Source organism: Squalius cephalus (assembly GCF_949319135.1).
Source record: "Squalius cephalus genome assembly, chromosome: 10".
NCBI lineage: Eukaryota > Metazoa > Chordata > Actinopteri > Cypriniformes > Leuciscidae > Squalius > Squalius cephalus.
In genome coordinates, this window is record NC_137131.1 from 14,778,162 (window position 1) to 14,792,835 (window position 14,674).

The window sequence follows — 14,674 nt, forward strand, 5'->3', positions numbered from 1 at the left end:
ATATTTTCTAAATGTCGATAAAAAACTGTTGCGAGATGACGCCGTTTCCATTAACCGATGTTATGCATCTAAAACGTAATTTTTTCCTCTCGCGAAGAGTCATTCCAAAAATCATGGCAACAGATGTTGGTAGCTTTAAGCAATTTTCCAGGGCGTATATCCTTTTTACGTATGTCTTAGCTACCGCACTAGCCATTATTTTTAATCGAAGGAGACGTAGGCGTGTTATCCAAACATTAATGGCAAGGAAAGCCCCTTATACTTGGGAGTGGCACATATGAGGTGTTTCTCCCTCCTATCTGCTTCAAGGTCTTGATAAATTGTGTAATTTCTTTGTTGTTTAGAATCCAGTATTTTCGTAATACTTTTGTCTGTTATGAGTTTTAATGAAGAACTGTCTCATCTTCTGTCCAAACATACCGCACCATCTACGTCAGATGACCTGTAAATGCGCAAAAACAATTTCCCTTGCAATTTTGCAAAATATTCCTTTTTCGAATTGCCAGAAAAACCACTCCATGCGAGCATAAAAACTTTTTTGCAATATATGGGAGTTTTTGCAAAATTGACGTGTTTCCATCGTGCGTATTTTCAATTTGCGCAATTTGAAGGCTAATAGAAACCCAGCTACTGATTCTCTTGAATCGAAACAATAGATCCCTATGGAGCTATTCACACCAGGTGCGACCAATTGCAGTGCAATATAGCGAGATTTTGTTTTCTGATCAGTGTATTTATTTATTTATTTATTTATTTTTTTTGATGAAACAAGCCATCCAATTAGATTTGAGCTTAGCCGAGCTGCTGCTGTTGCACAAATGTGTGAGAGTGGTGGTGCTGTTTGGTAAACCTGTGCAAACACCAAAGAAAAGTATTCCGGAAGAGAGAAGATAATTGATGTTGAGTGTTATCATTGGTGTCTGAGAACAGTTTATTCTTACATGTTCTTTATTCAGATAGTTTCTATAAATTTTCCACTGAATTATGCAATCTGTGGAGCTTGAAACGGCATAGAGCGCTGTTTTCTTCTGTGCATGTCTGTTATGAGTCAGAGAGCTCATTCTCTCTTGAGCTGTCAGTCATATTATGTGATCATAACTCCTGCCCTTACAAATGATGCTGTTGTGTTAATTCACTCATTCTGAGTTCCACAAATAAACAACTGAGAGAAACGTTTCTAGGGGTGAAACATGAAGCCAATATATTATGACAATATATGCTCTGTATGTTTTTAATGCGGCTTGGGGTATTTTTGTAACAATAAAGAATGAGAAATGCTTAAATGAGAAATTCTAAGCAAGTGCATTGTTTCATTTATTATAAAACACTACAAATAATGCACGACTGCCCATTATTTAATCAAAATCCACTTTAGATCACAGTCGGAAGTCGTTACATGCACCTGATTATGGTTTCTGTTTAGTACTAAACTTTATTTATCTAAATTTCCTGTTGTATGTTGTGCAGCAGACAAGGTTAAAGCCAAATGGGAAGACCTATGAGAAACATACATGAGGAAAAATGAATTCTCGGTCAGCGCCACCTATCGTGCAGGCGTGAATCAGATGAAGGCAATTAGTCGTTTCGCGCTCAGTGTGAAAGGGCCTTTACACTGAATTCATTATGAGCTAGTGAACAGTGATGTTGGTTCTATTTTTACAAAATATTTTGCCGCACGTCAAGATGACTTTATCAGTTGTCTGATGATTGGGAATTCCTGGTATTCATATTTAGCTATTTGAAATAGATAACTGGTAACTAACATCATGAAAAAGGGGAAACTTTGAATTAAATGTAGACTTTTTTGGGGGGGAAAGTATGTGTAACTTGACATTTTTCCCATAAACATTATTCAAAGATCAAGCACATCAGTAGTAATTGTTCATATTGTCGTGAATATGGAAACAGAATCGGTAGAATTACATATGCAGTATACTTATGATCAGATTATCCCACTTTACCGTGTTTGTAATTTCTCACAGTTTACACATTTGCCTTCACCGGACCTTTGAATGATTAAAGTGCGACATGGATGTTATCAGTCAAACAAGAAACAAATGGGTGTTTAAAAAAAGAAAGGTCCCAAATGCTCTTCTGAAATGGGGTGGAATTGAAATCGACTGAATTCAAGTGGCAAGGGATTTAGCAAATTGGGCCAATTAGCCATGAGTGTGGTGAGTGATGATGTTGTCTATAGGATGATTTAGGGGGCATTAGAGACCCAGATTCATTGGGTGCGATAATCCAGTTACACTGGACTGTGTGTGTTTATATATAAAAAATTCTTAAAGTGTTTCCTGTATATAAAATATAGCAAAAGCTGTCCTCTTGGACTTAAAAATGCCATAGCCACACTATGTCTGCAATTAGTGATAGATTCTATGTTCCTTAATCTCATAATCTAGACATAGACTTGAATGTCAACCTGTTAAGCCTAACTATTTTTTATTATTATTATGATTTCATTTTTGTTGTTTTCAGTTTTGTTTTGTTGTTTTTCATTATAGCTGGCTAATGTGCCATTTACACAGGATACATTTAATATAGGGGTTTACTGAGGGTCTTGAGATGCATTTTGGCAAACTACTTTTCACACAATATCTTAAAAATGTGGTGCTATACACTGAAAAAAGGCAGATGCATTTGTGCAACAATTAAAAAAGTCGCACAGCTGGATTACAAGAACATGTTTCCTGTGTGAACTGTCCCTGAGGGTTTAATCTAACAAAATCTGTAATTTCATTTCTAAGCACCATAAAATGAGATCATCTGGTGTTTCACTGTTATAACTGTATATTTGGTCATTTTAGGCCACTTATGGCTCTGACCTGATCCCTGTTGGGGGGAGAGTGTCTCAGGGCGGTCTGCCCCAAGGGGTGACAGGGAGTCCACACTGTTCCCGGACACACGATCCTTCAGCCACCCTTCACTCCCACACACATACAGACACACTCTCTCTCTCTATTTCTGGAGCAACTTGTCCCACACTTGCCCAGTCCCCCTCTCTCTCACTTATACACGCGTCTTGCGCTCCTCACCCCATAGTGGGGTATAATTAGCTCCTCTGACAGGTGGGAGGGATCAGGTCTCCAGAAGAATGAAGCTACCAATTTACGCCCAAATTACACAGGCACACAGACACTCTCACCTACTCTCACTTACACACACAAACACATGCTCACCTTCTCTCACTTATCAGATGCATGCACCTACTGATGTGTGATCACACACAAACACTTACTTTTGCTAACTTCAGTGCACTCCTACTGAGTGTGGCACACATGTTCATTACCAACCCACATACATCCACTTCTGAATCTGGGTGTAAAGAAATAAAGCATTAAGAAAGTTCTGCTCTCTCCACAGTGTAAGAAGAAACACACGCTGGTGTGTCCTGACTTCTCCAGTACCGGTGTGTGTCCACGTGGATCCAAATGCAAGCTGCACCACAGACAGCGTGTGAAACGCACCGGCTCTAACACAAGCTTTGGACCGGCCAAGAAAGCCCGCACCAGAGACATTATAAAGAGGTCAGGAAGAGGAACTAATCCCACATTGGCCTTTACAATTCTTAATTGCCATCTGTATATAAGGGTTCTCTTTCCACTTTCTGCACTGTAGTTATAACTCAAACAGTTATAAATAAGTTATTATTGTTATTATTATTATTTATATCACTATATTACTATTATTTATAGGGAAGAGACCTGAATAACCATAGCCACGTTTCCACCGAAATTACCTGAAACAATTTGTCCCGGAACTTTTTTCCCCCAGACCTGTAGCTGTCTGCGTTTCCATCGTGGTCTAAAGTACCATGAAGATTATGCATATTAAGGCCCATTCACACCTAGAATGGTAACTATAAAGATAACTATATAAGTGCCCACACCAGTGGACGATATCGTTCTGTTTATTCTAATCGCGGGCTTGTCTGCCACTTTGAATGCTCGAGCTCGTTACAGCAGGATGGATTCTGGTTGGCTGTAAATGTTTTTATCGTTCATCAGCTGGATAAAATCGTTCTGAAAGTGATTCCAACTATATCATTTCTCGGTGCCGTTATCTTGATAGCTGTGGTGTGAACTCTGCTATTCTTTTATATTGAGAATGATTTTTAGAAATATATCTTTATTGTTATCTTTATAGTTATCACACAAAGGATGTCACCTTTAGTCCGGTGACGTAGGACTGTGCGCGGCTCTCCAGTTCTCGCTGGATTTCGTCAGAGAAAGTCTAATGAGGGGAGAAGTGCCACTCAACAAACTTCCGGTTGCAGTTCCACTCTTGTTCCGTATGAGGGCGCTCACATGACGAGTGCAGAATGAATGGAGGTCTATGGAGCTATACCGCTCAAAATCCACTTTTCTTAGGATATAATTTTTTGTCTAGTAATTTGAATGTTGTTTTCGAAAGGGGATGCAAAGAAATTACACATTGCTTGGTGTTAGATTTTGTAGAGTCACTTATTTGCTTTAAAAAAGTCTTTCAAAATGTCAATGACGTCAGAATGCTGACGTCATTAGCAGAATGTTAGCGTGTTATGGGCAACAACAACTCAACCTGTAAGAAATCGAAAAGAAATAAGTACTCGTTCATTCAACTTTCGATCTATAACCCATGTTGAACTTGCAAAACCTACAATCAAATCTGAGATTTCTCAACGGCAATCGGGTGAGGGAGACAAATTTAGCCGTCTAGCCCCATTGACTCCCATTCATTTTGCACTCATGGCGAGCACCCCCAGTGGAACTCTGATTGGAACTACAACCAATAGGACTTAATAGGGCGTTGGAGTGAACAGGCTTTCCGTAGACTGGCTTTGATTTCGTCCTCTGCATTCTCGAGGTCGGACATCCGGGACTTGTACTCCCATAATGCACTGCACGCGCATAGCAACGCGGCGAAGGGTAAAACAAACAAGCGCCCGCCATTAAGCAACACGAAGCGGAAGACAAACGAGCGCCGAGCTCTTTTCCTTTGGTTGCAAATCATGCCGAAAAACTGTTGTGTTGTTGGTTGCACCAACAACAGAGTAAAAAGGAGTGACCTCTCCTTTTATTTGATTCCTAGCGAGGCAACTGAGCCAGAAAGGAGAGAGAAATGGCTCCAGGCGATTGGAAGAGGTGTTAGTTCACACTGCACAAATGCATGTCAATCTTCACGCCTTTTAGTATTTCACAACTTGTGTAAGAAACAATTTCTCATTACAAATTTTAAAGTCTAGCTGTTGTCATTAGACACTACATTCAATAAAATTGAATCTGATGACTGGTTAATGCAAAAAGTGTGAATAGAGGGTATGCACATACCATTTTACTTTAAATCTAAATAGAAATGTAATCTCAAATGAATGGACAAATTGAGGGGCAAATCAAAGAATAACAAAATAATACCATTGCAGAGATGGCCACTCAATTTTCTGTTGCTATGTTATGACATTGCTATGCATAATGGTCGGCAGCTCTACACTGATAAGCAACAATGAAAATGCACTAACGTTAGTTGTGTGGGGAATAAGATAAATTTCTGCAGTTAGCCTTTTTTGGCTTTTGAAAAAACTGTCCCCCTCACTGACACTGTACAAGCTGTGCCACTGACAGACTGAGCTCATATAGCGCCTTTCACAGACATGTAGCTAGTCACAAAGCGCTTTACATGAGTGTTTTATTACATTCACTTCTCACCACCGACATACATTCGCATACACAGATTTCAATCATCATTAATACAAAGTAGTCCGTTAGTATCCATAACTGACATAATCCACAGCAAAACTTCTGTGAATAGATACATTTTTGATTTGCCTCGGGCTTTGCCTTCGGTTTGTTTTACCAATCAAACTTGGCGGCGGCTTGTTGCTACGCAGGTCACATGATTTGTGACGTAACGCCGACCAAGAGAATATAAGCTTAATAAAGCCTGAACCTCATCGTTAGTCCATCTTTTGTATTTTTTTAAAAATCCATTGTTGATTTGAATAACAAACAACTTTTAAAAACCGCAACAAACTTTTAAAAATGGTGGTTGAAAAAAAATGCTTGTTCAGCACCCAAGTCCCAGCCCCGTATGTTCCTGAACTTTGAAATAGTACACTACTTTCTGAGGGTGATTTTGTTTAAAAAAATTTTACCCGGAACTTCATTTAGACCCTGGTTCCTGTTGTCGAAACACACCGAGTACCACCCCAATGTCCCTAGTTCCTGGGGAAAGTTCCTGTGGTGGAAACGCGGCTAGTGCAAATCTCCCACGAGCATGCTGATCATTTATAAATTCCTTTGAAAATATAATAAAATGAAACAAATGAAATCTGTTTCTTTGTTATAATAATTTGCGTTTTGCCTTTTCAGTTCGGAGGAAGTTCAGGCTCCGTCTACAGAGTCCATACAGGCAGATGAGGGCTCGTCCTCCTCGGGTCCTGAGAAGCTGCCCTCCTTCATATCTTTGTGCAGCTCTCCTGACATGTCAGAGAACCCTGATTCCCCAAAGATCCCTCCTGCGGCAGGCTTACAGGCCAAAGGTGTGTACTGTGTGTGAACAGGAGGTTAGATTTAAATAATAATAACAATAACATACAGTAGATGAGATGCATACATTGGCCCTACAAAGTATTTAGGTACTTAAGCTACACATAATATACAAATATTGTTGAAATAATTAAGTGTAACCAAGTGGCACTTTAAAGAAAGATAGCAAAACATTCACGAAAATAAGTTTATTGAGTTTTAATTGAGAATTAAGTATTTGGGCACATAGTGATGACAACTACACCTGTGGTTACCCTGCTGGGACACCTATGTGAAACTGAGAGGAAATTACTTCATACACCCACTAAAAATTGGAGTTACTGGGAAAATAAAGTTAGCTCTAGGTCTGGTATTGAATGATTTCTTTGTAGATGCCACTTGGATTGATGTTTTGCATCTAATGCATTTAAATTGCATGACACATTTGTGTGTGTGTGTGTGTGTGTGCGTGTGTGTGCGTGTGCGTGCGTGCGTGCGTGCGTGCGTGCGTGTGTGTGCGTGTGCGTGTGTGTGTGTGTGTGTGTGTGTGTGTGTGTGGCTATTTTTTAATAGCCTTTTTATGTGTGGCTTAAGAGTTCAAATACTTTTTGGTCTCACTGTATATATAAAGAGTAAGGAGGTAATAAATATGTATGGAGTGAATAGTTGTGTTATTTAATGCACAGTGACAGGGTTAATAATATCGAGGGGGGTGAAATTATTTAAGAGCGGACTACATGAGGTATATAATACTTACTGAGGGGTTACTAATATTTAGGTTTGTTGTTAAGGACAGGCACAGCTGAAGCTGGTATGTCAGTCTGACTGATAGAGGATTAGAAGAAAGGGGCCCCTATATCCTCACACACACACACACACACACACACACACACACACACACACACACACACACACACACACACACACACACACACACACACACACACACACCAGCCGTACCCTATGGAACACTGTCTTTCTTTCTCCACACTCAATAAGACAAACCTTATATACTGCCTTTACGCAAACTCATGCAAGAAATGAACTGGTTCTTACTTTTAAGAAACCATTTGAACTCTCTTGATTTTGTTTTCTCCTTTCTCATGCTTTCATGCTTTCACACTTCCTTTCTTAAATGAGTTACTGCAGAACAGAAACCACTGTGATTAACCTCTGACCTTGCGTGTTTTCGGTCACATGGACATTCTGAAGCATGGCATTGGCTCTTTCTCTTCTCTATACGTAAACATTGAAACGTTTAACTCCTGTTTGCTCTATTTTTGCTCTGTTTTTTTTAGCTCATGTTCATGCATCTTTGCTTTCTATTCTCAAAGCTTTCATGAGTGATGGCAAGTTTATTTCTGTCATGTCTGCATATTTATACAAATTTGTGCTTGTTGTGCATACACACTTCCTATTTCTCTGATGCCAAGTTCCAGATCAGTTCCCCGTTGGGATCATTGATGGCAGCCCTGTGTCTCAGAATAGCACAGGTGCCCACCAGACCACCATGGCTTTTCACATGTCACTTTCTCATCCTGTTGCCTGAAATCATTTGCTACATACAGACTGAACAATTGCTGCTCTCAAAGGGAATTTGACTTTTCTGATTCAGTTCAACGATCTGGATTCCTTAGTGGTTCTGTTAATATGTATCTTGGTCATTTTGAAGACGAAACCATGGATAATGTTTGGCAAACAATACTTACTGCATTCATTATCCTCAGAAGTATGTTGTCAAATTATTAACCCTTCAATTTCTTTAATTTTTAAGCAAACCAATAAGTCTTGACTAACTTTACTTTTCTAGTTAAATAAGTTATACATTTTAATTTTAAATATTAATTGATTTGAGTTCTTTGTTGTGATCAATTTCTAATTGTAATTCATACCTCCTGTTTGCAGCCTCAATTTAAATACAGGAATTTAATTGGAATTTAAAACACATTCTATTCTGAGGCAAACATCCCTGATTATTATGACAGCAGCTCCGATGCTTAAATATCATATTACAATTTTCTATTTGCATCGGCTGTAAATAGATGCTCCAGAACCAGTACTTAAACTGAAAGTATTTAAAATCATTTCTGTGTGTGTGTGTGTGTCCAGGTCAATTTTACGTTGTGAGGACAAAATGTCCCCACAAAGATGGCAATGTACAAAATCCTTGTCCTTGTGGGGAAATTTTTTGGTCCCCATGAGGAAAACAGCTTATAAATCATACTAAGTTATGTTTTTGGAAAATGTAAAAATGCAGAAAGGTTTCTGTGATGGTTAGGGTTGGTGTAAGCAAATAGAATATACAGCTTGTACAGTATAAAAATCATTATGTCTATGGAATGTCTCCATAAAACATGAGAACCCAATGTGTGTGCGTGTGCGTGTGTGTGTTTAAAGAAATTGGAGCTGGTGGTCTTGAATAAGAACTAACTCTTGATTCCCAACCACAGTGAGGTTCCCAGCCACACAGACTCGCACTAAGAGCAGTTAATTGTTACTAATGACAGTGTAGCTCTCACTCTAAAGATTGTGGCCGTCCAGACAAACTTCTCTCTGCTTTGCATAAATTAGCCCAGAATCTATGCATCACTGCCTGCATCTTCTCCTTTCCCCTTCGGTCTATGTGCTATCACTCACCCTGAGACAATCACACACTCATGTGTCACTCCTCTATCAGTAAAAACAAGTGATAGCGACTCCTGTCATTACGTAGCAGGTGCTATATATTTCTTGTCTGTCTGTCGGTCTTGTTTTTCCGAATCAAAGTTTCATATACTTTTAGCATCAGTTACTGCTGTATAACCAAAAGACAATCACAATTCACTTCCTTGAGTACGTGAAATAAACTCTTCCTTTACGGATAACATGTTGGTCTTTTCCTTTTGCACCGGACAGTGTTTCTTTGTGGAATTTTTCTTCTCCTTTCTTCTCTCTGTTACAGGAAAGACACTGCATATCAAGCCACGATTCTTATCTTCAACACAAACAGAACCCTCGCCAAAGGAGGGCTAATGGTGGGTGTTTTAATCAGTAATGAATAATTCAACTTTTTTTAACTTAACTTTTATTTTCGAAATAAGAAATTGACTCCGCCTCTCTTGAACAGTTTACAAAGACCTCTGTACATTAGACGTTCACAACTATTTTTTGGTATCAAATCACTTTTCGTTTCAAGAATTCCAAGATGCAAATTCTAAGAATTGATTATACAGATTTCTTAGAATATATTCATAACTATTCACAATTGCAGAACTGAATATATGCATTATAATCAAATACTGTTCTGCAAAAAAAAAAAACATTTACATTCCAAGAGAATGGAGTTAGTTTCAAAGTGTAAAGTTATTCTCAGGGGTTTTTAAAACAGTGTTTATGTAGTGGTTTGTTGTTCAGAGAATTAGTTTTATCATTTAGAATGTAAGCTTGTGAAAATGTATTTTCAAAGAATGGAAAACTTCTTAATAAAATTTATTTGTGATTTCTGCGAATGCATCTCTCTTCATTTGTGAGCACGTTTGCCTACATGTGTGAGAATCCCAATGCAGGATTGACTAAAATCATGACTAAAGAAGAAAAAGTATTAAACCAAGTATCATCACAAACCACTTCACTCCCATGTTGTTTTCTGAATAACAATGTTTAGCGTGGAAAGTATCGGCATTCCTCGACATGTGTTGTGAAGCAGGTGTATGTAAAGGACATCGCTCATGAGTGTGTGTCTGTCACTGTAATTGAGTCTTAAGGAATCTATAGGAAAAGAAAAAAACCGTAACGCCTCCCTTACACTCTTCAAAACTCATTTTTCTTCTCCTCTCACTTTTTCCTCTCTAACTGCTGTCTGACCAAATCCATCACAACTAATTTCTGACAATGTCATTTTCCTTTTCTTCTCCCTGTCTTTTCCTAAAATTCGCAATTGATTGAGGAGCCGTTCGTAGATGAGCCTGCCTCTTGCACTCCTCCTCCTCCTCTCCCTCTTCTCCGTCGGGTAATGTAATTAGGATGTTGGGTGTTAAACAGTGGTACACAGAGGATGATGGGAGCTGTAATCCCTTGAACGCCCCTCACTGTGCGGAGACTGCTGATATTCAGACTATTAATGCTCCATTGAACCAAGGCCTCGTGCTCCGTGCTCTGTGACAAACGACTGGCGGTCGCGACGGGAAACCTGGTTAACCGTCGCCGGCAGCAACGACAGGGGGCATTAATACACCGTGGCGAGGGTCTCGCTGCGGAATACGACAAGCCTGCCGCCGTGTTAACGAGATAAAGGCTGTGCCCATGATGCGAGCCACGTTTACGATGACATCGAGAGATGGTGGGAAGGAAAACACTCCTTCATTTGACTTCTCTGTCTATCTTTTCCCCCTATTTAATCGTTCATGCAGGGAGGAATACTTCACAAGAATGCATGTTGATATGGGTGTTGTAAAATCAACTAAAGTTCTCATACATCACCTAACCCCTTATTTATCTTTTTTGCATTGCAGCTCTTGGTTTTAGATTTTCTTTTTATTTTAAAGGAATGTCCAGGTACAGGTTAAAGGGATGAGAGGGTCTGATGTTTTCAACCTGTATGAGTTTCTTTGATCTGTGTAACACAAAATATATTATGTTTAAATGACATAAAATAACTGATATTTTGATCATTTTTGGTTTCTGGTCCCCATTTTCTTTAGTATTTTTTCCCTATGGAAGTCAATGGGGACCAGCAACTGTTTGATTACCAACATTCTTCAGAATATCTTCTTTTGTGTTCAACAGAACAAAGAATCTCATACAGGTTTAGAACAACTTGAGGGTGAGTAAGTGATGACAGAATTTTCATTTTTGGGTGAACTATCCCTTTAACCTAAATCGACTTGACATAAAGTTGATTACCATAGAAAATGTTTTTATTTGAACCTTTTCTTGGAAAAAAAGTGACGCACTTATGTTAGAAGTGCATGGGGCCAATGCACTGTTAAAAAAAAAAAAAAAAAGGTTTCCTTAAATTTTTTAAGTACAATCAACTTGGATGTTTAAGTCATTTCAACTTAAATTACATTAAACTGTCTTAAAAAATGAGTTGAATCTTGTATAACTTGTTTTAAAAAGTTGAAAATTGCTTAATTTATTTTGATGAGTTAAAGCAATGTAAACACATATGTTGTCTTACTCGTTGATCATATAATTTTTTACAAGTGTGGGTAAACTTTAAAATAAAATACTCAGTTTAAAAAATATAGCCACAAGACAAACAATATGCATGGTACATGGTTTAAGTTTGATTTTGTCACTTACTAACCATAGCTGTGTAAAGTTAAGTCCAGTTTTACAACTTTGTTGCCTAAATGTAATGCTTAAAACACTAAAATAACCATTAAAATGTCAATTTAAACAACTCAAATAATACATGTTTTAACACAAAAATTAATGTAATGCTTTTATAAAATAAGCTTCACATTTCTGCTTTTAAATTTCTTTGTAAGTGCCTCAACGTAAGCTCAATTATTACTACTTTATTTTTAACATCCATTAAAGTTTCTCAAATAATTCGATGCTATTTTTTCTTCTTCATTCATTCAGTCACTGAGATGCCTGATGAGTCTTAATTATGAAGAATATTCATTAACCTTATAGATTAGGTTAGAATTTGTAGGTTAGAAATGTAGAAAACATTTCACTGCTTTGAATGAATTACCACAGAACTCAAGAAAGTTTGTACAGTAAAGTCATAACCCATAGATGCCAAACGATATGTTGCTTTAACTTAATACTTTTGTACAGGAGTGCGTCCGGGGAAAAAGATTATATCCGTATTCATGATGCTCTTTAACTATGGTCACATACCAGTTTCTGTTATCTGCATGGGAAGAGAAAGAGAAATTCATGGAGCAATCACTCTTTCTTTTCTCACCCTCCCTTTCCCTCTCGTTCCCTCGCTCTGACGGCGAGGATGTAAGTGCCTTAGACAGATGTCTGCTGCCGCTTGTCTCAAAGCTCAACGTGAGCTGCTGAGCTCGGCAAACTCTAATTAAGATCAATATTTCAATTTTTAGTAAAAGCGCATGTGAAAGAGAACGAGGAGGGGAGTGAGAGAGAAAGAAGGAAAACACATTCACATTTTTCCGAGGACAATCTCACTTGAATGAGAAAAAAAGGAAAGAATGAAAGGTCAAGTGTAATTTTTCTCTACCTCAATAGATCGCCTATAGGCATAAAAAAGACAAACTTGTTACAGCTCAGCAAAGAGTCCAACCCATCAATAAAGATCATACTTCCACTGCAAGATGTCATTAGTATAACTGTCTTCTGTCCTTTTTTCATACAGCTCGCTTTCTCCCATCTTTCTGTTTGGGCTTCATTTCCGTTTACCGTTTTTTCTTCTTCTTCTTCTTCCATTGCTAAAGCTCCAAGTTTTAGTACTTTTTGGGGGGAGGGTGGGTTTACTTGAAGGAATCCATCAAATGGTCTTTTTTCTTCTCTTTAAAGTCACCATGAAATCAAAATGGCCAATTCTTGTTTTTTGGGGGGGAATATTGCAGTATTTATTATAAATGATTTATCCGTGCACATTATTTATTTTTAATTCATGTGCTCTTGTAATCTTTAATTAAAATATCTTCCTCTTGAAACGACATCTCTTCTCTGATGACGTGTTTACTGGCGTGAGGGCGGGACAACCTGTCACTCACATGACATCACAGCAATAGCAAATGATCCAATCAATTCCTGATGAACAAAATCAAGTACATTTTTTCCTATTTCAGAAGCTGTTTCAATCATATATACGGAAGATATCGCAACTTCCGTTTCGTGCCAACTTAACACTTAACATGCTCTTTTCTGTCCTCTAGCTCTTTCTAACTCACTTTTTTGCTGAGAACTTCAGAGAAGTTTGTATACTTGTTAGTTTGTATGTAGTCAAATGCTGAGTCTTTGAATGGGCATTTGTGAGATTTTGAGGCCTACAAAAACCTCCTTTCCAAACCTGCTTCCGATAACCCCCTACTCCACCTCGCACCTCTCAACTATTTTGGCTAAAGACGGGTTAACCGGACAAATCCGTCGCAGTCATTTTCGCACATATCTAGTCAAAACCCCCCTTCTCTCTTTCAAACTATCATACTCTTTCTCCTTGGACGTGCTGATGTCCATTTTGCTTAAATCGGTAGAACTGCACAAGCAGCTAACTCCCAATATGCAAAGGCACAATGAAAGCCCTGACTTCAAAATTTATGTCTCAAGCCCTCGGCCACATCCACACCCACCAATCTCCGCTCACTTGAATGGACGATGGCAGATCTTCTTAAATGTGGCATTTTCAAAGCGGACTGCTTAGCTTGGACTTTGGGGTCCACTCATGCTTATTTGATAAAACCCCCATAATGACTTAGCGCACCTTAAACTTCAAATACCTTGATATGATTTGTCCCGTCCTCTTAGCCCCCCCGTCCCCCCGTTTTCTTTTTTTCCTTCCGTTGGCAGATTTGAGCCTCAAGCGTGTCTGTATTTCACTCATTGGCACCTGGAAAGAAAGTCTTAACATGTCATATAAAGTTAGCAAAGGTCTCAGATGTAGTAAGAAGTAAGATATGCAGCAGATATATATATATATATATATATATATATATATAATATAATATAATTTTTTTAATATATATATATATATATATATATATATATATATATATATATATATATATATATATATATATATATATATCATTTATATATATACGTGTGTGTGTATTTATAGATAAAGGCACATGAATCAAAGTTCATCACAAGTAGCACACGTACCACTAACATAATTCCCTAATGTGCATAACTGGTAATAAACAAAATAATAATGATGATAGAAAAAACACAATTATTAAAATTGAAAAACATTGAATGTGGTCACACAAGTGAATTGTGGGTTTGGCAGTTCAAGGCAATTCAATGTAAATTATAAGATAATTTGTTGTTTTTGCTTCCAAAAAGAATACATTTAACTGTATTTTACTGAGAAATTACATGAAATGTAGGGTTAGATCTATTACAGTTTTCCCAGTATTAAGAGAACTTGCTGTTAACCAGTTAACAGGTTTTTACTGTAGCATTTTTACAATCTTTTACAGTTAAAATGGCATTTTTTTTATTTTTACTGAGCAGTGCATCTGACTGTACAGACCTGTCAAATA

General features: G+C 37.9%; 1 protein-coding gene across 1 annotated transcript in view; it reads left to right on the forward strand.

Moving 5' to 3' along the window:
• Positions 1-9,992, forward strand: part of zc3h3 (zinc finger CCCH-type containing 3) — a 72,375-nt gene extending 62,383 nt beyond the window's left edge. The window contains exons 10-12 of the mRNA XM_079882541.1: positions 3,367-3,530; positions 6,351-6,520; positions 9,448-9,992. Coding sequence (XP_079738667.1) covers positions 3,367-3,530; positions 6,351-6,520; positions 9,448-9,518 — 405 coding nt within the window. The 3' untranslated portion in view covers positions 9,519-9,992. The remainder of the gene's footprint in view (positions 1-3,366; positions 3,531-6,350; positions 6,521-9,447) is intronic.
• Positions 9,993-14,674: the final 4,682 nt, after the last annotated feature.